The 22,841-nt window shown below is 35.2% G+C and overlaps 1 protein-coding gene across 1 annotated transcript in view; it reads left to right on the top strand.

The window, feature by feature from the left end:
• The window catches only part of CNTN2 (contactin 2), a 132,528-nt gene that overhangs the window by 58,143 nt on the left and 51,544 nt on the right, over window positions 1–22,841 (top strand). The window contains exons 11-18 of the mRNA XM_053704691.1: window positions 1,041–1,170; window positions 4,137–4,287; window positions 5,951–6,078; window positions 7,405–7,577; window positions 11,810–11,930; window positions 16,942–17,100; window positions 17,816–17,965; window positions 18,623–18,693. Of these exons, the coding sequence (XP_053560666.1) occupies window positions 1,041–1,170; window positions 4,137–4,287; window positions 5,951–6,078; window positions 7,405–7,577; window positions 11,810–11,930; window positions 16,942–17,100; window positions 17,816–17,965; window positions 18,623–18,693 (1,083 nt within the window). The remainder of the gene's footprint in view (window positions 1–1,040; window positions 1,171–4,136; window positions 4,288–5,950; window positions 6,079–7,404; window positions 7,578–11,809; window positions 11,931–16,941; window positions 17,101–17,815; window positions 17,966–18,622; window positions 18,694–22,841) is intronic.

The following is a 22,841-nucleotide window of genomic DNA, read 5'->3' as shown; positions in this document are numbered from 1 at the left end:
GGCACACATGAACTAGTGCTGTCTAGCATTAAAAAACTGTTAAAATGCACTGCCTTCTAGGTTTAGCTTTTAACAAAGAATATCAAGAGAACATAGCAAATTCGATGATAGAAGTTAATTGGAAAGTTATTTGGAATTGGATGCCCTATCTGAATCTTGAAAGTTTAATAATGACTAGACTGTCCCTTTAATTGGCGAGTCAACTTAGTAATGGTAGAACTGAGTTCCTCTGAATGTCCATTAAATATTTTCTGTAATTATTTATATTTGTATAGCTACTAGATAGACCTCACTGAGATATTCAGGGTAGAGTCTCTTAGGGCTGGTCCCATGTATAACTAAAACTAAAAGACACATCTAAACGCTTCCATAGATCAATAGTGACAAGCAATGCACTTTCTAAAATGAGTTAAAAATGTATTAAGCACTTGTGAACAACAACTCACAAAAGCTTAATGGTGCCAGTTGGTTAAGTTGAGATATTTTGCAATTTAATCCCCCTACAATTAATCATATAAACGGACATTTAGTTGCACAAAGGAATACTATATTTATTACAGAAGACAAACAAAAATAATGTTTTGGTGCTTTCTACAACTCAGTGTTTATTAGTTTAATTATTGTGAACCTTTGAGTATAGTCTTAGATACTATATTTTATTTTCAGAAACAACACACTGTTTGTAAGTATACAATCCGTAGTATATGCATTATCTAGACTAAAATAGTAACACATCGCTGAGATTGCTGAAACCCATCATTAGGAATAAAGTTGTGCAATTCAATACGAGGAAAACAATTCACAGTATCTGGACAGATTAATAGAGTTCACCTATTGTCATCATTAAAAAAGCAGATCTATTACATAAAGATAAACTGAAATTTGAATTTGAGAGAAAACAGAAAATATATGCGGTTGTAGATCCTGTGTGAAGTTGTAAAGTATGGTGGCCTTCAGTGCCCAACAAGCAAATATGTCAAACTGAAGGTCAGACCCATGTGTAACTAATTACTTCTGTTCTGTCTTTCGCTTTGGTATAGGGTCGCATAGATGTGTCCAGTGGGCAACTAAAGATAGGCAATTTAGCCTTGCAGGATTCTGGAATGTATCAGTGTGTGGCAGGGAACAAACACGGTACCATTTACACCAGTGCAGAGCTCACTGTGCAAGGTGAGAAGGGTAACAACCAGTTAAGGGAGCTTAATTGCGTAATAGCTATATGCATACTCTTAATTTTTTTAAGATTCAATAACCTCAGACAGATATGGTAATACAGGGCTTGAGTGCCATTGTGGTGCCATTAATGTGGCGCAATTGTTTAAAAAGAAGCCAGAGCTGATTAAAAATAATTAAAAACTAAATTTGCAAAGATTAAACTCAGTGTCTTTGTTCAACCTTATCTTCTTGGTTGCTATGTTACATATACATAAATAAATACATTCTTCCATTAATTCAAGATGTTGGTCAAATAATTCACAGTCATACCTAACCCTTCATTATTTTTTAATTATTTGCCTTTATTATTTTTCTGTTCCTGTTTATCCAACACTATTTGTCAAATGCCACTCATTATTTCCATATTGAAGGGGTATATTACCCATATGCTAAATCCCTTTAAAGTAGTGTTGCCAACCTTCCTTTGTTTCCAGCGATCTCCCTTATGTGGCACTGGGCTTTACACCTTTTCCAGGCTATCTTATTTATCTGCTTTTGAAACATTTTGGTCCTTATATTTCACATGTAAAATTTTCATTTTAAGCTTTAGTATTGTACTCTTGTACTTTTATTTAGTAAATTATTGATGTTTCTGACAGTTACTCCAGTCTTTACTCCAAATACTTTGTGAATGAGGATAATTTGTCTGAACAATTATGTTGTACCAAACTGTATCAAATTGTAAAATAAATTGTTTTTTTTTTTCAGTAACTATTGTATAATTTATTAATTTCCTACCTGAAATGTGTAAATTCTTTAGTCTCCCTTATTTTCTTTAAAAAAAAGTGGGCAACCCTACTTTAAGGTGATGCAGCATAACTGGAAAAAGTGACAAGTAAATATCACATAAGTCTCTGTAAAAAAGGAATGTATTTTATATCAAAATGTCTTCAACTCTCCCCATTAAGAGCCAGAGTACAAGTGGTGCTATTTAGCGCTTTCGCTCGAGTATAAAGTTCAAAAGAAGTTTTACATCAAAATGTCTTCAACTCTCCCCATTAAGAGCCAGAGTACAAGTGGTGCTATTTAGCGCTTTCGCTCGAGTATAAAGTTCAAAAGAAGTTTTACATCAAAATGTCTTCAACTCTCTCCATTAAGAGCCAGAGTACAAGTGGTGCTATTTAGCGCTTTCGCTCGAGTATAAAGTTCAAAAGAAGTTTTACATCAAAATGTCTTCAACTCTCTCCATTAAGGGCCAGAGTACAAGTGGTGCTATTTCGCGCTTTCGCTCGAGCATAAAGTTCAAAAGAAGTAAGCTTTTCGTGTGCGTCGGGTAGCACACATATTACAAGTTGAAAGAAAAAATTTGCGCACGAGCTAACCATAGGACTTAAAATATCACAAACGCGATAACTTATTCTCCCCACAGAGAGAAGAAAAAACCTAACACTTACCGCTTGCACGCTAACCCAACAGGAATTATTAATATTTTACATTCCAATGTTCTTCACATAAAGGAATATGTTATTTTTATTGCAAATATAAATTCCTATATATATCTGTATATACCTATACCTGTATATCTATTCCTATCCCTATATTGGTGTAGATATCTATTTACATTATCAAATATATATAGAAAAATATATTTAATAAAAACATTTTTTTCTACGTGAAGAACATAAGAATGTAAAATATGTGTAATGCTTCGTGTTTTGCACTTTAGGTCTAACGTATTGTCGAATTGCTAACATGGAGAAATAGTGATCTTAATTTGTGTTCTCGAAATATTAAAAATTAAAAAATAATAATTATTAAAAATTATTATACATACTGTAAAAAGTATATATATATATATATATATATATATATATATATATATATATATATATATATATATATATATATATATCTTGTGAGATTTCATAGAAGGAAGTGACTGCTCTTCCCAGATACACACTCCCTTGAAAGTCCCTGGGGAAGCATTCTGATTGGATGCTAAAAATCAATTTATAGTGGGAATTGTGGCACTGGCTGCTGAGTAAATGTTGAGGTAACATATCTTCCTTTTTTTTACACAGAGATGTTCCTGTGATGTTTTCTAATTAGCAAGGTACTACTCTGTACCCCTTTCAAGTGCCTCAACATTTAGATATGATCCTGTCCTTTTAATCTCTATTTTGGTTTATTTTAGTTATTATAATTTGAGTCCCTCTTTCACTCAGTTCTGTTTTCTCTTGTTTTTTGCCTCTGTGTTTCTTTCAAGTGTATCTTGTCCCTCACCTTTAGTTCCCCATGTGCCTCTCTTCGCCACAATTAGTTTCTTGCACCTCATATTGCTGGTATGTAATTATGTTTTGGCTAGCTCTTGTTCTCGTTCTTTTTATACCATTTTAAGTTTGTATTGTCTTCTTTATTTCTCTCTAACCTGTGTTCACAGACATGCATCATGACCATGACATCTTTTCTTTATTTTCTTTATTTTAAGATATTGTTTGTTTTAATAGTAAGGGTAAACTTTTGACTTTAACCACATAGACAAGACAAAATAAACGTAAAGAACCATTAAATACAGTGCAATTACATAATTAACAAATTCCAAATTAAAAAAAAAAAAAATACAAAAACACACAGGGCCTAATGGTTAAAAACTCACTAGCATGTAGAGAAATCACGTAAAATCTTTGGGGGCTTTTTTCTTGACATTAAATGGTAAGATATACTTTGTTGAATAAATATCCATGCACATGGGTGAGCCAATCAAACAAGCCTTCTATGTGCAGCCACCAATCAGCAGCTACTGAGCCTATTTAGAAATGCTTCTCAACAACGTATATAAAAAGAATGAAGCAAATTAGATAATAGAAGTAGATTGCAATGTTGTTTAAAATGGCATGATCTCTCCAAATTCTGAAAAAAATAATTGTGTTTCATGTCCCTTTAAACTCTTCTAAATTTCTATTTTAACATTTGCTCTCTAGCGATGGCTCCAGATTTTCGTCTTTCTCCAGTTAAGCGCCTGATACCAGCAGCTCGTGGTGGTGAGGTCATGATACAGTGTAACCCCAGGGCAGCTCCCACCCCTGTCATCCTGTGGAGCAAAGGAACTGAACTTCTAGTCAACAGCAGCAGGTAATTTAAAAAGCATTAAGGAAAACATATTTTAAACCTATATATAGCAGGTAAGAAGACTTAGGGGTAGATTTAACAAACAGCGGACGCTGCTTTCTACACTAGCCGGAAACATAAGTTAAGAAGCAGGAGCGGACTGCAAAAAATCCCGATCCGATTGGGATGATTGACACCCCCTGCTAGCGGCTGATTAGCCGCGAATGTGCAGGGGTGGCATTGCACAAGCATTTCACTAGAAATACTTGTGCAATGTTAAATGCTGACAGTGTATGTTGTCGGCATTCAGCGATGTCGGGTGGACATGATTCGCTTCATCGAATCATGTCCGCCATTCACTTGGTAATCTACCCATTAGCATCAAATTATTTAACAACTCAGCTTTTCTATTGAGTATCTGATATTAAACAACAATTGTACAAACCTTGGAGGTTTTTAAGACAGTAATATTTTGTTTGATAACTTTTAAAAAAATAAATCGGGATTTTTTTTTTTTTTTTACTAATATCTAATCTACTGATGCATTTTTTAAAGGATATGAAACGGTCTGTTTCATTGTTGTAAAAAAAAAAAAGCACTAGGAAGTGCCTTATACTTCATATAAATAATTGCAATATGTATTATTCATCATTTTAAATGGGTTTTACCTTTTATTTCTTTTTTTTTAAACTTTATTTGTGCAGTGTCCATTATTTCCTGTCATAGCCCTACAAGATTAGATTAGAACATTTCTAAGTGCTCATTTTGCAAGAAAACAACTAAGTTGTTTTCAGTTTTTTTCACAATCTGTTTCTTTTTATGTTTACTTTGTTAACATATTTGTTTTTACTAAAGGAGCACTGTTTAATATCCCTTTAAGCACTGGATTCCTTTTGTCTTCTATTTTTACTTTTTCTTTTCTGTCTACTATCTTTGTTGGGACAATCTCCATCCAACCCTTCAAGTCTTTTTCTCCTTAGAATAGATTTCCTTATTGTCAACTATAGTGAGAACTTTTATTACATTCCAAAAATCAACTGGTTTAATTTCAACCCAGTTCATTGCAGGTACCCATTGCTAAAATCTATTTTATCAAGTAAATTTCTGAACTGTCTATTGATCTAGAGATATAATTATATTGGGGTTGTCTTCAATGCCATTTTGGAACCCTAGATGGATAAATAATTGTATCAGTGCCCAATATAACTATAAATCCAATCAGGTTCTTCTGAGAAAACTTTCTCTGATTGATGCCTATATACAGAAGAGAATCATTTTACCTTTTTTCCTCTGTATATCATCAGTCCAACATGTATATTATTCCCTTTGTCATCTGTCCCTGCTTTCTTTGGTAGATGATATGATAGTCAACCCCATCTTGTGGCAGATCACTATACAATAAAACAATGAGACAGATTTTCTTAAAAAATAAACTTAAAATCTGCTAATAGTTCAATATGATCCAAAAGTCATAAAATTGTCTTAAATTACAATCTTTATCCAAAAATATATAAGACATAAATTAGAAAGTAACCATGTCATGCTCTGAAAACACAATGCAGTCTTGATCTTACAATATACACACTGGCTTAAGCAGTCACAGTGAAATAATGGCCCCATTACTTAACTGATTAACTAGCTTTACTGTTAATTTAATCAATGTAATCTGTGTTTTATTGTACTACAGAGTGACTGTAACTCCAAATGGAACACTGATCCTGAAGAACATCTCTCGCTCAGATGAAGGGAAATATACCTGCTTTGCTGAGAACATAATGGGAAAATCAAACAGCACTGGGATCCTGAGTGTACGAGGTAAAGATCATTAGTAAGCAAGAGAAGAAGGGATCCTTATTGGGTGATGTGGTTCTCAATCCCCTGTGCATGCAACACAAGAATTGATCCTAAAAGCACAAGAACACTGTATAATAGATATATTAGATTGCCAAGTACAAGATAAAATAGATTCCTGCCAATGGTCCAGTTTACATACTTGGTGCTAATCATTACCTTATGTTTTGACAAAGTTTCTAGTTTTAAAGCAGTATTCCAATCTCTCAATAAAGCATATCATTAAAAATATGTTAGAGCATGTGCTAAAAATCAGCAATGTTTTTCAGAATATCTATATTTCCTATACCTAATGCCGATAAAAGCCTTTATTAAAATCAGGATACAAATTTTCTCTGTGAACGAGATCACAAAACAAAGGTGCCTCCTAGTGTGATATAGTGTATGTATATGAATATATAAGATGCTAAATGAATACTCACAAGTGGAGCAGCACCCAATTGTGCTAAATAGGGCAGACTGGGAGCTTACAGTGTCCCAGCTCACTGTCTCAGCGTTAATTCCGGTATCCCTGATGTCCTCAATGGATGAAAATAAGCTCAGACTCTCAGTGAAAGTATTAAAAAGAACCACAATTTAATGGCAATTAAAAATCAGATGTCAACCAAATGACACTGATACATAAAAGGAACAAAATGCAACGCATTTCTCAGACTACTGTCTGTTTCATCAAATCAGCATTGTACTGTTCTGATAAATGTAAGCCCCCTGACACTAGTATCAAGTGTTTTAAGGGTTAAATATATGTTTGTTGGTGTTACATTGACAACAGTATTAATTTATCCAGCTCTACCCCTTGTCTATGTTACCACTTGAGTAAGGCAATCCTCCATCTAAATATCCATATAATATATGACTAGAATGTCACTATGCTGAGCATACTATGATATATCATTATTGTGGTACTTCAGATACACAATAAGCCCCCTAATAATGATCAAAATTGATTTTAAAGTGAGTGGACTTCATTAGTTTTGGGTGGATTGGATTATATGTTGGATTTCAGTTTTAATGTGGCATCTTGGACCTTAATCTTCAATTGATTGGACTCAAAATGTGTTAAATACCACTCCACTCGTAATCTGGCTCTTAGTGTTTAATGTCTCTATAAGTATACAGACTTAGAAGGGAGAAAGGCTTTGCAGGAATTATAGATTATAGAAGTTTATGAAGACTTTGCATGTGAACAGAGAAAGAGGAAATATGAAGTAAGAAATGATTGCGTGTTTCAGATGATGGAACAGTTATTAAATGATATGTTTAGTCTTTATGCTTAATCTTGTTCTTCAGAGGCCACAAAGATCACGCTGGCCCCCTCTAGCTCAGACATTAATCAGGGAGACAATGTGGCACTACAGTGTCATGCATCGCACGACCCCTCCATGGATCTGACATTCACGTGGGATGTGGATGGAAACCCCATTGACTTTGAGAAAGATGAGCATTACCAACGATCTACTGCAGTGAGTACAAGTAATGTGTGCTGTCCTTGCAACTCATACTCACTATCACACATACAGGGCCACCTAAAGACACATTCATGCAAAGCGCCTATTACAATACTGAATTTGAATTTGAGTTGATTAAGCTATCCATTAGGAAACAAAGAAGTATAACTTGTATTTACTTCACACACAGGTTCAGGTATCTTAAAGGGACATTAAACACTTCAAGTTATTAATATAAATATATATTTAATTGTATGTAGTAAAACAACTTTGCAATATACTTTCATTATTTATTTTACTCTCTTTCCCTGTAATTTAATTCTGAACATTGTTGGCTTTCCACATTCCTGTTAAAAGTGTAAGTGCAGACACAGCAGTAATCCACACATTGTTGCACACTCTAGTAAGCCATTTATAGCTATCCTTAATTGACCTTAGCAGAAAAAGAAACCTTAATAAAAATATGGTGGCGACCACTGCTTATGGACATTAGTATTTTACCCTTATTTTTCAATATTTAAAAAAACTAATGTAAAAAAAATACATGTATAAATTGTTCTCAGGCTAATATTTGCTCAATACATAATTCTATCAATGATTTATGTAGTGTTAAATGTCTCTTTAAAGTGCTCTTACTGAGCATGTGCAAGATTTCACAGCGTAATGTCTATATGAGTCTGTGAATGGATGATGGCTGTCACATGCTACAGGGGGCCGGCGAATTAAAGGAAATTTTAAAATTTGTTAGAAAAAAAGCTACTTAAAATTCAGAGAAAGTGCTGTTGTATTATCTTTTTGTCATGCATTTTTTTATTATGAAATTCTATTGTATTTAAAGGAACATAAAACCTGTCCTTATGCCTCCCCAACAGGTAGGGATGGGCGAATGTTTCTAAAAATTCAAAATTTAAAACGAATATTGTTACATTCGTTCGTTCAAATTGAATTTCGAATGTTTATATAACATTCTAACATTCTATTTTCGAATTTTCGTTTTCGAATTTTTCAATAAAATTTGAAAATATTCGTTCGAATAATAGAATGTTTAGCTATGTATTCATTCAATTTTGAAATGTAATATTCGAATTCGAATGTGACATTCGAATTTGAATGTGACATTCAAATTTGAAATAGTATTTCTAGTCTACAACTGTGTTTAATAAATGTAATATTCGAATTTGAATGCTACATTCGAATTCGAATGTCACATTCGAATTTGAAATAGTATTTCTAGTCTAATACTGTGTTTTAAAGGTGATATTCGATTTGAATGTGACATTCAAATTCGAAATCGTATTTCTAGTCTAATACTGTGTTTTTTAAATGTAATATTCAAATTTGAATGTGACATTTGATTCAAATGTGACATTCGAAATAGTGTTTCTAGTCTACAGTTGTGTTTTATAAATGTAATATTCGAAATAGAATGTGATATTCAAATGTAACATTTGAATTCGAATGTGACATTCAAATTCGAAAGTGACATTCAAATTCGAATGTGACATTCGAAAACTGTAAATAACATTTGAAAATCGAATTTTTAAGAATATTCGTTCTTATCAACATTCTATTATGTAAATCGAATTTCTACAATAACATTCGTTCTAACATTCGAATTCGGATATAAACACATTCGCCCATCCCTACCAACAGGCCAAGTTTTTAGGATTACATTTGGATGAGAAGAGGTAAAATAACCATGTTCACTAATCAGCTGATTATTTCACCTGTGCTCTAGTTCCAATATCCTCAAAAAGTGGCCTGCTAGGGAGACCTGAGAACAGGTTTGAATACCAGTGATTTAGAGAGAGACAGAGCGTGCAATTTTAAACAACTTTCCAATTTACTTTTATTATCTAATTTGTTTGTTCTCTTGGTATCTCTTATTGCTGATTGATGGCTGCAAATTTATGCCTCATATTATTGGCTCACCCATGTACATTATTGTTTCTTCAACAAGGATACCAAAAGAATTAATAAAATTAGACAATAGAAGCAAAAAGTTGTTTAAAATTGTATTCTTTATCTGAATCATGAAATAAAAATTTAGGGTTCCATGTCCCTTTAATGTTTGTTTTAACTTGAATTATCAATTGAAGGGGCATTAAACGCTTTGGGATTGGAGATAAAATATTTAATTATACAAAGTAAAACCACTTTTTATCATACTTGTATTATTTATTTTGCCCCTTTTCCGTTATGTTGTAACATTTCCCTTATCTCATCTCTTCTGCTGAGGACAATTAAGGACAGCTTCCAAACAATCACTGTGTGAATTATAAAGGGACCATAAACTCTGTTAAATAGTTACTTTAATATTACTACATTCCACACAGCCATTATTTGCACAATGTATCTCTCCCAGCAAAAGAGATAAGTGAAACCTAGGTTTCAACATGGTGGTGCCTATTACTTTAAAGAAACGTATACTTTATACATTTTTCTTCAGTATTTGAACAACTAAGATAATAAATATTACATAATATGTAGCATTTATTTGTTGTTTAATATCCATTTAACATTCAGGTAATCATACTGAAAAGAATCTAATCATAGTGAATACAGAAAGTCACATGATTCTAAATCAACAAATAAATTTAGCCCACAATCTCACTACTCTCTTCACTATCAGCACATGCAGTTGAAGGCCTTAAAGAGACATTAAACACTTTGAAATTGTTATATAAAATGATAAATTGTATATATATATATATATAAAAAAACCTCTGCAATATACTTTCATTATTTATTTTACCCCCATTTCCTGTAATTCCATTCTGAAATTGTGAGTTTTTCACTTTCTGTTAGAAATGGAAGTGCAGAAAACTGTAATATTCCACACAGCCATTGGCTGCACACTCTTGTGACCTATTTATAAATGTCTCTAATTGGCCACAGCAGAGAAGGTAATCTAAGTTACAACATGGCAGCTTCCATTGTTTTATAGAAACTAAAAGTTTACACTTAATTTGTCAATATTTAAACAGCTAATGAAACTTTAAAAAATACATCTGCAGCTTATTCTCAGACTAATCTTTTCTTTGACTGCATCATTCTATCTAGAATTTATTTAGTGTTTAATGTCCCTTTAAGAGACAATAAACACTAAATACATTTCATAAGCATAGTATTGAGGTTTCCCACCTCCCTCAAGTCATCTTGAAATCTATCTCTGCATTCTAGTGCTGATGTGCTTGCACGTGCAGAAACTCTCCTTCAGATACCTGCAGTGTAACATTTATTCAAAATGGCAGCACCGATTATTACAAGGAGGTGCATGAAGTGTATTTAGTGTTTAGTGTCCCTTTATGTTACTACCAATTAGATTGCTTAGAGAGGGCTACTGCAATTAGGGATGGGCGAATGTGTTTATATTCGAATTTTAGAACAAATGTTATTGTAGAAATTCAATTTACATAATAGAATGTTGATAAGAACGAATATTCTTAAAAATTCTTTTATCGAATGTTATTTACAGTTTTTGAAAGTCACTTTTGAATTTGAATGTGACATTCAAATTCGAATATTACATTTTATAAAATACAGTTGTAGACTAGAAATACTATTTCAAATTTGAATGCTACATTCGAATTCAAATGTGACATTCGAATATTACATTCATACAACACAGTCGTAGACTAGAAATACTATTTTGAATTTGAATGTCAAATTCGAATTTGAATAATACATTTATAAAACACAGTTGTAGACTAGAAATACTATTTCAAATTTGAATGTGACATTTGCATTCAAATGTGGCATTCAAAATTGAACATTATATTTATTCAACACAGTTGTAGACTAGAAATACTATTTTGAATTAGAATGTCACATCCAAATTAGAATATTACATTTATAAAACACAGTTGTAGACTAGAAATACTATTTTGAGTTCTAATGTGACATTTGAATTCGAATGTCACATTCAAATTAGAATTTTACAGTTCAAAATTGAATGTGATATAAAATACATAGCTAAACATTCTATTATTCGAACAAATATTTTTGAATGTTACTGAAAATTTTGAAAATGAAAATTTGAAAATAGAATGTTAGAATCTTATATAAACATACGAAATTCGATTCAAATGAACGAATGTATCAAAATTCATTTTAAATTTCACATTTTTAGAAACATTCGCCCATCCCTAACTGCAATGTATAGCTAATCATAAACAGATGCCTATAGCTCTTGTTAAATCATGCAATACTACAGCATGAGGTGATAGCTGATAATATCTGTGCAGGATGAAGCAGTGGGAGATTTGCATATTCTTCGCGCTCAGCTGAGGCATGCTGGGAAATACACATGTACAGCACAGACTGTTGTAGACCAAGCATCAGCATCAGCATCACTTCTCATCCGAGGTAAGATTTTTCAAATCACTCACCACTATTCTCCCACATTATTATGGAATGCCATTGGTTTATATAAAACAACACAAACAGTTGGAAGTATAACAAATTTAAAGGGACGTAAACTTTCATGGTTGAGATAGAGTTTGCAATTTTAAGACAAATCAATTTACTTCTATTAGCCAATTTTACACTCCCTTAGTATCCAATGTTGAAAAACATTTCTAGGTTAGCACTAATGTTTAGCCATTTTGTATGGGTTCAATAACAAAATGCCCTAACACAGACCATTTTCTTTTTGCTGTTTAATGTCCCTTTAAATACAGTGTTTTGATCAAACTTGTTGTTTTATATTAAAAAATATTTGTTTATAACACTTGTAATCTGTCATTTGTAAATGTGGAATACATAGAATTTTTTTTATTTTATTTATTAACTTACACAAAGAACTTACAATTTAAGATGTATAGATGACTACTGGGTAACCTCAGTTTTCTTGTTGATTAATATAATTTTTTCTTTAATCCAAAAAAATTATTATTTATATATATATATATATATATATATATATATATATAGCAATATCCGTTCAACCCCTAAAGGCAGAGAAACGCTTCGCTCTCCGGTCTTATCAAATATCCTTTATTAGGTATCCAGCATTAATTGACAAATCCCCCAAACGTTTCGATACCAGTTGGTATCTTTATCAATGGGTAATCAGAACATATCTATCCCAAAAGAAGGTTCTTTTGGGATAGATATGTTCTGATTACCCATTGATAAAGATACCAACTGGTATCGAAACGTTTGGGGGATTTGTCAATTAATGCTGGATACCTAATAAAGGATATTTGATAAGACCGGAGAGTGAAGCGTTTCTCTGCCTTTAGGGGTTGAACGGATATTGCTATTTGTCTTCTACGCAGCACCCCGGCGGATGCCTTGTGTCACAGTGAGTGCACCTGTTTGGATACTTATATATATATATATATATATATATATATATATATATATATATATATATATATATTTCAATCCCTCTTCTACTCAATGGGCTAGATTCATAGACACTGTGTGGTTGTTGAGGGCCTTATTGCAAAGATGAGATCATCTCTGAAATTCACTTTCTTCATCTACCCCTTTCTAATGTTTTATTAGTGTGGGTCCTGCCATTAGTATCTATCGTGTGAGGTGCCCAATACATGATATCTCCCACATCATAACAAGAACCGCCATCAATGTAGGAAAAACAACTATTAAAACGTCAACACAGTGCACAGTTGAAGCAATTGTAAAATATTTGCATGTCTGTGTTGTTATGGTAAAGAAGTTATGCTGGATAGAATGAAAAATAGATAGTGGGTGCATTTTAGAGAGGGTCACGATTTTACACCTAAATCTTAGCCCAATATGGCCTTAATTGGCTTCAACTGATAATAACTGCAAAACAATACACTTTAAACTAACTTTATGACTGTGACTACCCTTGTCTGTGGACTAAAGCCCAGATTGGCTCCTCAAAATAAGGCAAATGGTGGGTGGAGTTTGAATGTTGAAAAATAATTACAGTAAAAAGGATGTACAGGGGCTGAACTCACTGAATGCTAAAAGAAAAAGAGCGGAACCTGGAAGTTCCAGAGAGATGAGAGATATCTCACTCTAATGAAGCTCTCCGATTTAGATGAGATTCTCTAAAATGATCCTCCAGCATTGCGAGATCTCTCACAAGAATATAGACAGGCAAAAGTTGCTATACTTCTTTTAGGGGTGTTCTCTGCATTTGTGAAGGAGAGACAAGCCCAGTGCAGTATAGTACTGGATGACATGAGTTTTGTTACACTTTCACTTTTTGCTTTGTATTTTATATTAATTTACTCTTCAGATTGTATCCATTTAGTATTATTACATTTAAGCTTTGCACTTTCTGTTTTGTATGCTAATGCATTTAGATTGAGGCTTAGATCCAGCAGTGATTTTACAAATTCTGATTATGTTTTGAACGTTTTTGTGTTACATACAATTTAAGATCATACTTTGTATATGTATATGTATATTTTACAAATTACATTGCACTTTTTATTTGCTCTATTGTAAAATAAAACACAGCTTCAGAAATGGGAGGGACCTGGGCTGAACAGGAGGGGGGGTTTCCAGGGTATGTCTGAAGATCTCTCTCAATTCTTGTGAAATGCTCTAAGCAGTTTACACAAGCTAGTCTAACTGAATTATCTTGTCAGCTATATGCAAGGGAAGTTTGCTCAAAATTCATAATAAACTCATTTAACTGACAAAAAGCTAATATGCAATAAACAAGGGGCCAAAGCAAGTTAAATTGTAGTGAAAACATTTCAGTTTAAATTGTATTTGCTACAAAAATTATGAGTCCCTGATGTTCTGCTAACTTCTTTCTCCCCTGTGAAATTTTGTATCCCAGAGAGCCTCATTACTTTTTATGGAAGGCATCTCAAATTTCTCCTTTTTTCTTATAGAATTCAGTGTGTTCAGCCCCTGTGAAGTCTGCACTATAGTTTATCTCCAGAGAATTTTTGATTACCGGGCCCATAGAAACTAATGAAGCTCTCTGGAAAACTGAACCTTTCAATTTTCCAGTTTTATTTTAAATAGAAGTAATACAAAGTACAATTTATTTAAAAAAAATACAATATATATATATATATATATATATATATATATATATATATAAGTATATAGTTTATGTTAAAGTAAAACAGAAACTGTCAAAGCATAATTAGAACTATATATATTATATATAAGTAATATAATATACAAAGCAAACTGTAAATGCAGCAGAACTCTCATGCCATGTAGTGCTATATCATCTAGTCTGAGCAGAGATGATTGTTTATATCATCAGGTCCCATTTGAGTATAGCTCTTAATTTACAATATACCTGAGGTCATCTGTTTTCATACGTGTGGGAATTTAAGGAGTGAACATTCTGAATATTGTGTTTTATCTTGTCATATTATTTTTATATTGCAACATTGAGACAAATATTTGTTTGTTTGCAAGTTATTAGATTCACAAATTCATTTTTTGTTATCTAGGCCATTGTATTCAGATCCTTTAAAATGCACCAATCTGATATCACAAAGGCCAGTAAGGGATCTGGCATTACTTTTTGTGTGTGTTTTTTACAGCCAGTCTATATAGATATATTGATGTATACAGAAAGGGGTAAACAAGCTGTTATTCCTGTAATACTATTTATTGTTAAAGGGACACGAAACCCAATTTTTTTTTCTTCATGGTTCAGAAAGAGCATAAACCACTTTCTAATTAACTTCTATTATTTAATTTGCTTCCTTCTCTGGTTATCCTTCACTAAAAGGTTAATCTAGAAAAGTTTAGGAGCAGTAAAGAACCTAGGTTCTAGCTGCTGATTGGTGGATGCATATATATTCCAATTGTCATTGGCTCCCCCATGTGTTCAGTTAGAAACCGTAAGCACATTGCTGCTCCTTCAACAAATGATACCAAGAGAATTAAGCAAATTTGATAATAGAAGTAAACTAGAAAGTTGTTTAAAGTTGTATGTTCTACCTAAATCACAACAGATTTTTTTGGGGTTTCACGTCCCTTTAAAAATAGAAATGAGCCGGAAGTGACATTGCTTGTTAAACATGCAATAAAATTGAATTCACATGTCTAATAAGACATTGGGATCTGTACTGTAAAATTTTCTTTGAATTAATGTATTCCCAATGATGGGTACAGAAAAGCTATGTAAACGCGTTTCGGCAGAAGAAAGTACACACCTACTGTGAGAGATTGTAACTAACAAACTAACACTTTTTTTTCAATTGCTGTATGAGACAGAGATAAGAAAGCCTTTGAGTTTATATAGATTGATATGATAATGAGATCTGTTCTCTCTGTAAGCTAATTTTAATGGTCTATTGTTTCAGAGCACAAACAGCTATTTTGTATAACAAAATATATAGGATCAATTTCCCATTATATACTGCAACTGGTATAACAAGTCGAACATATTAAAGAACAATTTTATAGTACACTGTCCCTTTAAAGTTGAAATCCAATTTACATTTCTCAGTTCTATTAGGGTTGTTTGGCAACCCATTGTTAAAGGGACAGTCTACTCCAGAATTATTGTTTAAAAAGATAGATAATCCCTTTATTACCCATTCCCCAGTTTTTTTTATAACCAACACTGTTATATTAATATACTTTTTACCTCTGCGATTACCTTGTATCTAAGCCTCTGCAGACTGCCCACTTATCTCAGTTCTTTTGACACACTTGCATTTTAGCCACTCAGTGCAGACTCCAGAATAACTCCAAAGGAGTGGGCAGAAATGTTATCTATATGACACACATGACTTAACAGTGTCTAACTGTCAAAAACTGTCAAAATGCACTGAGATAAGAGGCAGTTTAGAGGCTTAGAAATTAGTATATGAGCCTACCTAAGTTTATCTTTCCACAAAGAATACCAAGAAAACAAAGCAAATTTGATGGTAAAAGTAAATTGGAATGTTGTTTAAAATAGCATGCCCTATCTAAATCATGAAAGTTTAATTTTGACTTGACTGCCCCTTTAGGTATCTCATGATTTGACTGTTTGTAAAAATTGCTGAAAATGACTCTTAAAGGCACATTAAACACCTCTTACTGATGAATAAAAATTAAACTTGTTCCACGCTCCCTAGAGAGGCCAAAAAGCAAATTCTGTAACCTGCAGATACTGTAAATAAAATAGCAGGTTCAGGAAATTTGCACCATTTTGCTTTTTGGTCTCACTAAAGAGAGTAGGTGTTTAATGTCCCTTTAATATAACGTGGTCTGCCTTATCAGACTAAGATAACATAAAAAAGGCAGACCTCTAACTCAAAAGTCTAACCCATAGAATTAAATGAATATAAACAATTTGTTTGATCTGCTCTTTGGAATTATTTCTAAAAACATTTTTTTTTACAATCTTACTTTATATACCAAAAGTATATGCCACAGTTTCTTTCTTCTGTCTCTATGATCCATACAGGTCCTCCTGGTCCCCCAGGGGGTGTGGTAGTGAGGGATGTAGCAAATACAAGTGTCCATCTGAATTGGAGTCGAGGATTTGATAATCACAGCCCTATAAGCCGCTATGTGGTGCAGGTGAGGGAGCCACAGATGGAGATATGGAGGACAGCGCGAACAGGTCAGTTTTCCATGTATAATATATGCAATAAAAGGTCCCTGAAAAAGGTGTTCAGAAAAGTGCTTCAGGAAAGGAAGTGGGGGCCTAGTTTGCTCAGGAAACAGCAGGTCAGCTTCACAACAGGGTATGGCAGAGGCTGCAGTTTGATTGCTTGTTGGCACTATAAAAAATATCAGTAATATATATTGAGCATGAGGAATAACCTTTTTACAACAATAATTAGAAAAAGAAAAAAGAAGTGGACACAGAAATAGAATTTATTAGTGCCAAAAAAGGATAGTCATACTTCTAAGAAAACCAAAATATAACCAAAATAACCACGGCCCAATGTAGCCCACAATATAACCAAAATGTTATCACTCAACCCCAATCCGACCCAAAAGAAAAAGCATCAAACTTCTCAAAGCAAAACAAATATCATAAAAACCACCAACCTCAGCATCCTTGTTTTCCTGGATAATAGCCAGTTCCCTCGATGTCCCATGTAAATTTAAGAAAAAACAAAAAAAGGATAACATGGCCTGTAAATATCATTTGTCAAACTCTAAACTAAGAGAGTGCAGGAATACTACTGTAGGGCAAATAAATGATATACTACTTGGTACATCTACATTACAGTAAGTGCTAATTAGTGGCATATGTAGCAGGTTCCTATATTTCCTGGTATTTTACCATATAAGTTGAAACCAACAATATTCTTTAAATTTTCCTCCAGATCCACCGACTGTTGAGGGTAATGAAGAATCAGCCCAAGTAGTTGGCCTTACTCCTTGGACAGATTACCTCTTCCGTGTGGTGGCAAGCAATATCTTGGGCATGGGAGAGCCAAGCACCCCCTCTGCCATTGCTCGGACAAAAGAATCTGGTAAGAGATATGATAGGTTAAACACATAGTTAAAGTACCACTCAGTAACCATAGAGAACTGCTGGTCATGGGAGGAAACTGTTATAATTCAAGGTTTTCCAGCCTCCAGATAATATTTTTTTAAAAACCTTTATTTTTTTTTAATGAGTACAAACAATAACAACGTTTCAAACCTGCAATAGGTTCTTAGTCATGTCATCACCTGGGAGGAAACTGCCACTGACCCAATAACAATCATGTAGCTGGTTTGTGTGACTACCCCATGCTGGTTGGGTCAGTAGCAGTTCTCTGCGGTTTCCAAGCAGTTCTTTAACTATGTCTTTAACTAATTAGAGTATGTAATATATCACTTATTTCATTTTTACTTTTACATTCAATAATCTGATTCTTAAAAAAATACTATTAATTTCACTGTTTTGGTGATTTGATTCAAAGGATTCTTATTATTTTTGCTTTAGGCTTATAATTGAGGTTTTTAACATCTAATTTTAAATTAGGTACAGAATAATTTACCTGTTTTCATGTATGGGGATAATCTGATAACATTGTTTGGTTGTCAGTGTTCTCTTTTGAACACAGTTTAATTTCCTGATGTGGGGTATATAACACTCTCCTGTGAAATAGAAGACAGTTCATGTATTGCCTGTGTATCTGCAGCTCCCAATGTGGCCCCGTCAGGCGTTACTGGAGGAGGAGGGGCACCAAATGAGTTGACGATTAACTGGACGGTAAGTGACCATAGCATTGTGGATCACCTAATAACTAGCCTGGTGCTACTATTTGGATCTTTCAATGTTTCTAAGGATTTTCACAGATCATAATGGAAGCAAAAAAATACATAGTCAAAGCAAAAGTAAATGATATGGGCTAGTTAAAAGGACACAATCTAATGTTTTACATCGCCTTCCTTTTGCACTATTGCGTGCCAATAATACTGTGTTTAGCCCTTGTTAAAATCAGCTCTGAACTGGCAGCATACTTTACTGCAATCAACAGCAGCTGATGCTTATGCATGATAGATGCGTTGAGTTAAATGTCCCTTTTAAAAGTAACCATCCTATATAATAAAAGCCAGGTATGTTTGTCAGATGCAGTCATGCGCAGTAGAGACTGCAGAGGAAAAACATACCTGACCTTGAACAGCAGAGGAGTGCGCACTGCAGAAGCTGCCTGGTGGGGGCGTGACCGGGCGTGCCGTGATGGAGACGTGGCCGGGCGCAGCTAGGCGGCGTGTCCAATGGGCATGTCCAATGGGCGTGGCCTCACGGGGGCACACGTGAAGGGTGTGGCCGACGGGAGAGACCAAAAGAGGTGGGAGAGACCAAAAGAGAGGAGGGATAGAGAGAAAGCGAGCAAAAGAGGGGGGAAGAGAGAGAGAGAGAGCAAAAGAGAGGAGAGAGAGAGCAAACGAGAGGAGAGAGAGCAAAAGAGGGGGGGAGAGAGAGCAAAAGAGGGGGAGAGAGAGAGCAAAAGAGGGGGGGAGAGAGCAAAAGAGAGGGGGAGGGAGAGAGAGAGAGCAAAAGAGAGGAGAGAGAGCAAAAAGAGGGGGAGATAGAGCAAAAGAGGGGGGAGAGAGAGCAAAATAGAGCGGAGAGAGAGAGCAAAAGAGAGCGGGGAGAGAGCGCAAAAGAGGGGGAGAGAGAGCGCAAAAGAGTGGGAGAGAGAGAGCACAAAAGAGGGGGAGAGAGAGCTCAAAAGAGAGGGGGGAGAGAGTACAAAAGAGAGGGAGAGAGAGAGCTCAAAAGAGAGGGGGAGAGAGCTCAAAAGAGAGGGGGAGAGAGCTCAAAAGAGAGGGGGAAGAAAGAGAGTGCAAAAGAGGGGGGAGAGAGAGTGCAAAAGAGAAGGGGGATAGTGAGTGCAAAAGAGGGAGAGAGTGCAAAAGGGGGAGAGAGTGCAAAGAGAGGGGGAGAGAGCGCAAAAGAGAGGGGGGAGAGAGTGCAAAAGAGAGGGGGGAGAGAGCACAAAAGAGAGGGGGAGAGAGCTCAAAAGAGAGTGGGAGAGAGTGCAAAAGAGAGGGGGAGAGAGAGCAAAAGAGAGGGGGAGATAGAGCAAAAGAGAGGGGGGAGAGAGAGCAAAAGAGAGGGGGGAGAGAGAGAGCACAAAAGAGGGGGGAGAGAGAGCAAAAGAGGGAGGAGAGAGAGCAAAAGAGGGAGGAGAGAGAGCAAAATAGGGGAGAGAGAGAGATCAAAATAGGGGAGAGAGAGAGAGCAAAAGAGGGGGAGAGAGCAAAAGAGGGTGAGAGAGAGAGAGAGAGAGAGAGAGAGCAAAAGAGGGGGGAGAGAGCAAAAGAGGGTGAGCGAGAGAGAGAGAGCAAAAAAGAGGGGGGAGAGAGCAGAAGAGGGGGGAAGAGAGAGAGAGCGCAAGCAAAATAGGGGAGAGAGAACAAAAGAGGGGGGAGAGAGCAAAAGCGGGGGAGAGAGAGAGCACAAGAGGGGAGAGAGAGAGAGCAAAAGAGGGGGGGGAGAGCACAAAAGAGGGGGGAGAGAGAGACCTCAAAAGAGGGGGGGAGAGAGAGTGCAAAAGAGAGGGGGAGAGAGAGCGCAAAAGAGAATGGGGAAAGAGGGTTGGAACCGCGGTACTTAAAAAATTGGCCCATGTACACAGGCTTTAGGACTAGTGTATTAATAGTTTAGTAAATCCATGCTGAATCACTTGTGTAACCAGACAAAGCAGAATTTAGTGCTGCAGGTGTTTTCTGTGAAAATGCTGCTATATCTAATTTCAGATATATGGACCCTTAGCATGGCATCACTGACTCCCAAACTTTGTTTAAAGGGATATTAAACTCAAACCATAATTTTCTATCAATTTTCTATGAAATTTGAATTATACATAATATAAACATTGCAATGTACTTTCATAATTAAGTTTACCTGTTTTTCGGCAAATTGCCATTTTCCCTCCCATCAGAAAGTCTGCAGTGTATTCCATGAAATTCAGAACCTTGACCCTCCTATATAATTCACAGTGATTGCTTGATCAGTAAAGGAGCATATTTATATCTGCCTCTACTTGTTCACAGCCAAGGCGGTAAGGCAAACGACAATTAAGAGCAATTTAATGGTTGTTTCCCTAAGAAGAAAAGCAAATTTTGCTATCATGATGTTGAAAATCCTTTAAAGTATTTTTGTATTCACATTTTTGGGAAATTTTGCGACTTATTTTTTATGCATATCTACTAATACTATTAATAATAGTCCTTTAACATGGCCAGAATATTGCAGATTCTGCATAATGGATGCCCCATGTGCTTCCCACCTCCACTTTAGACACTGTGGAGGCCCAGCTGTCACCACTCATGTCACACCCAGCCAGGTCATAGCACAGCCAATCCCATCCATGACATGGCAAGCCCCGCCCACATGTCTAGTCTCTTCCTCTCATCGAGGCCTCACCCACAAATTACTGGTAGGCCTCCTTGAAGTGCAGCCCCAAGATGAAATTTCTGGGGACACCAATACCATAATGTGTTTACAATGATTTGTAATATCAGCGGAAAGTTTAAAATGTATGGGGAATTGTCCCTATAGGTACATTTTTGTACATTAAATAGATGTCTCTGCTAATTAAAATCACAACCTAGTAAAAAGGAAGAGCAGTGCTCATTAGCTTACCTCTCTATATTTACACAAAATAGTTATCTCTTCATACACAGTGAGACCAATACAGAGAGCAACGGATGAATGAGCATTTTATTATCTCCAACTCTGTCCCATTACCCGCTGGGAGTATAAATTCTTCTAAATCTTAATTTGCATTGCTTTTCTATAAATAGTATTTAGTATTGAATTGCAAAGGTAAATGAGATATACTGTATGTAAACAATTGAATACAGTCCAGCAGGTAAAAGGTTCATTGGGAACACATTAAAGGGACAGTCAACACCAGAATTTTTGTTATTTAAAAAGATAGATAATCCCTTTATTTACCATTCCCCAGTTTTGCATAACCAACACTGTTATGTTAATACACTTTTTACCTCTGTGATTACCTTTTATCTAAGCCACTGCAGACTGCCCCTTATTTCAGTTCTTTTGACAGACTTGCATTTTAGCCAATCAGTGCTTACTCCTAGGTAACTTTACATACGTGAGCTCAATGTTATCTATATGGCACACATGACCTAACGCCCTCTAGTGGTGAAAAACTGTCAAAATGCATTCACATAAGAAGCGGCCTTCAAGGTCTAAGAAATTAGCATATGAGCCTACCTAGGTTTAGCGAGAGAACAAAGCAAAATTGGTGATAAAAGTAAATGGGAAAGTTGTTTAAAATTACATGCCCTATCTATATCATAAAAGTTTATTTTGGACTTTACTGTCCCTTTAAAGAGGAGAAAAAAACACAGTTTACTGTCCCTTAAACTTGAATGTTTTATTATGTGCAAGTATGTTAACATATTCATGCATAAAACGTTTTAGCCAATGCTCCCCCTTCTAAACTGATATTGAAGCTAACAGGAAATGCATATTTAGGTTTTGAACTGCACTGGATTTATATTTTTTTGTTTTTGTTTTAGACAGTCATATAGAGAACAGTAGTTAACCCCTTGAGTGCTAATGACGGCTCTGAGCCGTCACAGAGTTTCCCACTCTGGTGCTAATGACGGCTCAGAGCCGTCACTAGCACTCTCCCAACTTGAGGGAGATCTGGGGGCTCCCACCCACTCCTACCCCGGCGATAGGTGCTGCATAATGAAAGGCATCGCCGGGGCTTCCGTTTTGTATGGTGACGTCACGCGCAATAAACGTGATGACGTCACCACGCAACTTTATTTAACATTAACAATGTTAAATATAGGAGCAGAGTCATGCTGCTTATAAGCCTGTATCTCAGGCATCTAAGCAGCTACAGACCCCCAAGACCCACCGTTGAA

This window comes from Bombina bombina, chromosome 3, assembly GCF_027579735.1.
Source record: "Bombina bombina isolate aBomBom1 chromosome 3, aBomBom1.pri, whole genome shotgun sequence".
Classification (NCBI taxonomy): Eukaryota; Metazoa; Chordata; class Amphibia; order Anura; family Bombinatoridae; genus Bombina; species Bombina bombina.
Note: the sequence above shows the minus strand (reverse complement) of the source record. Positions and strands in the feature narration are given on the sequence as shown.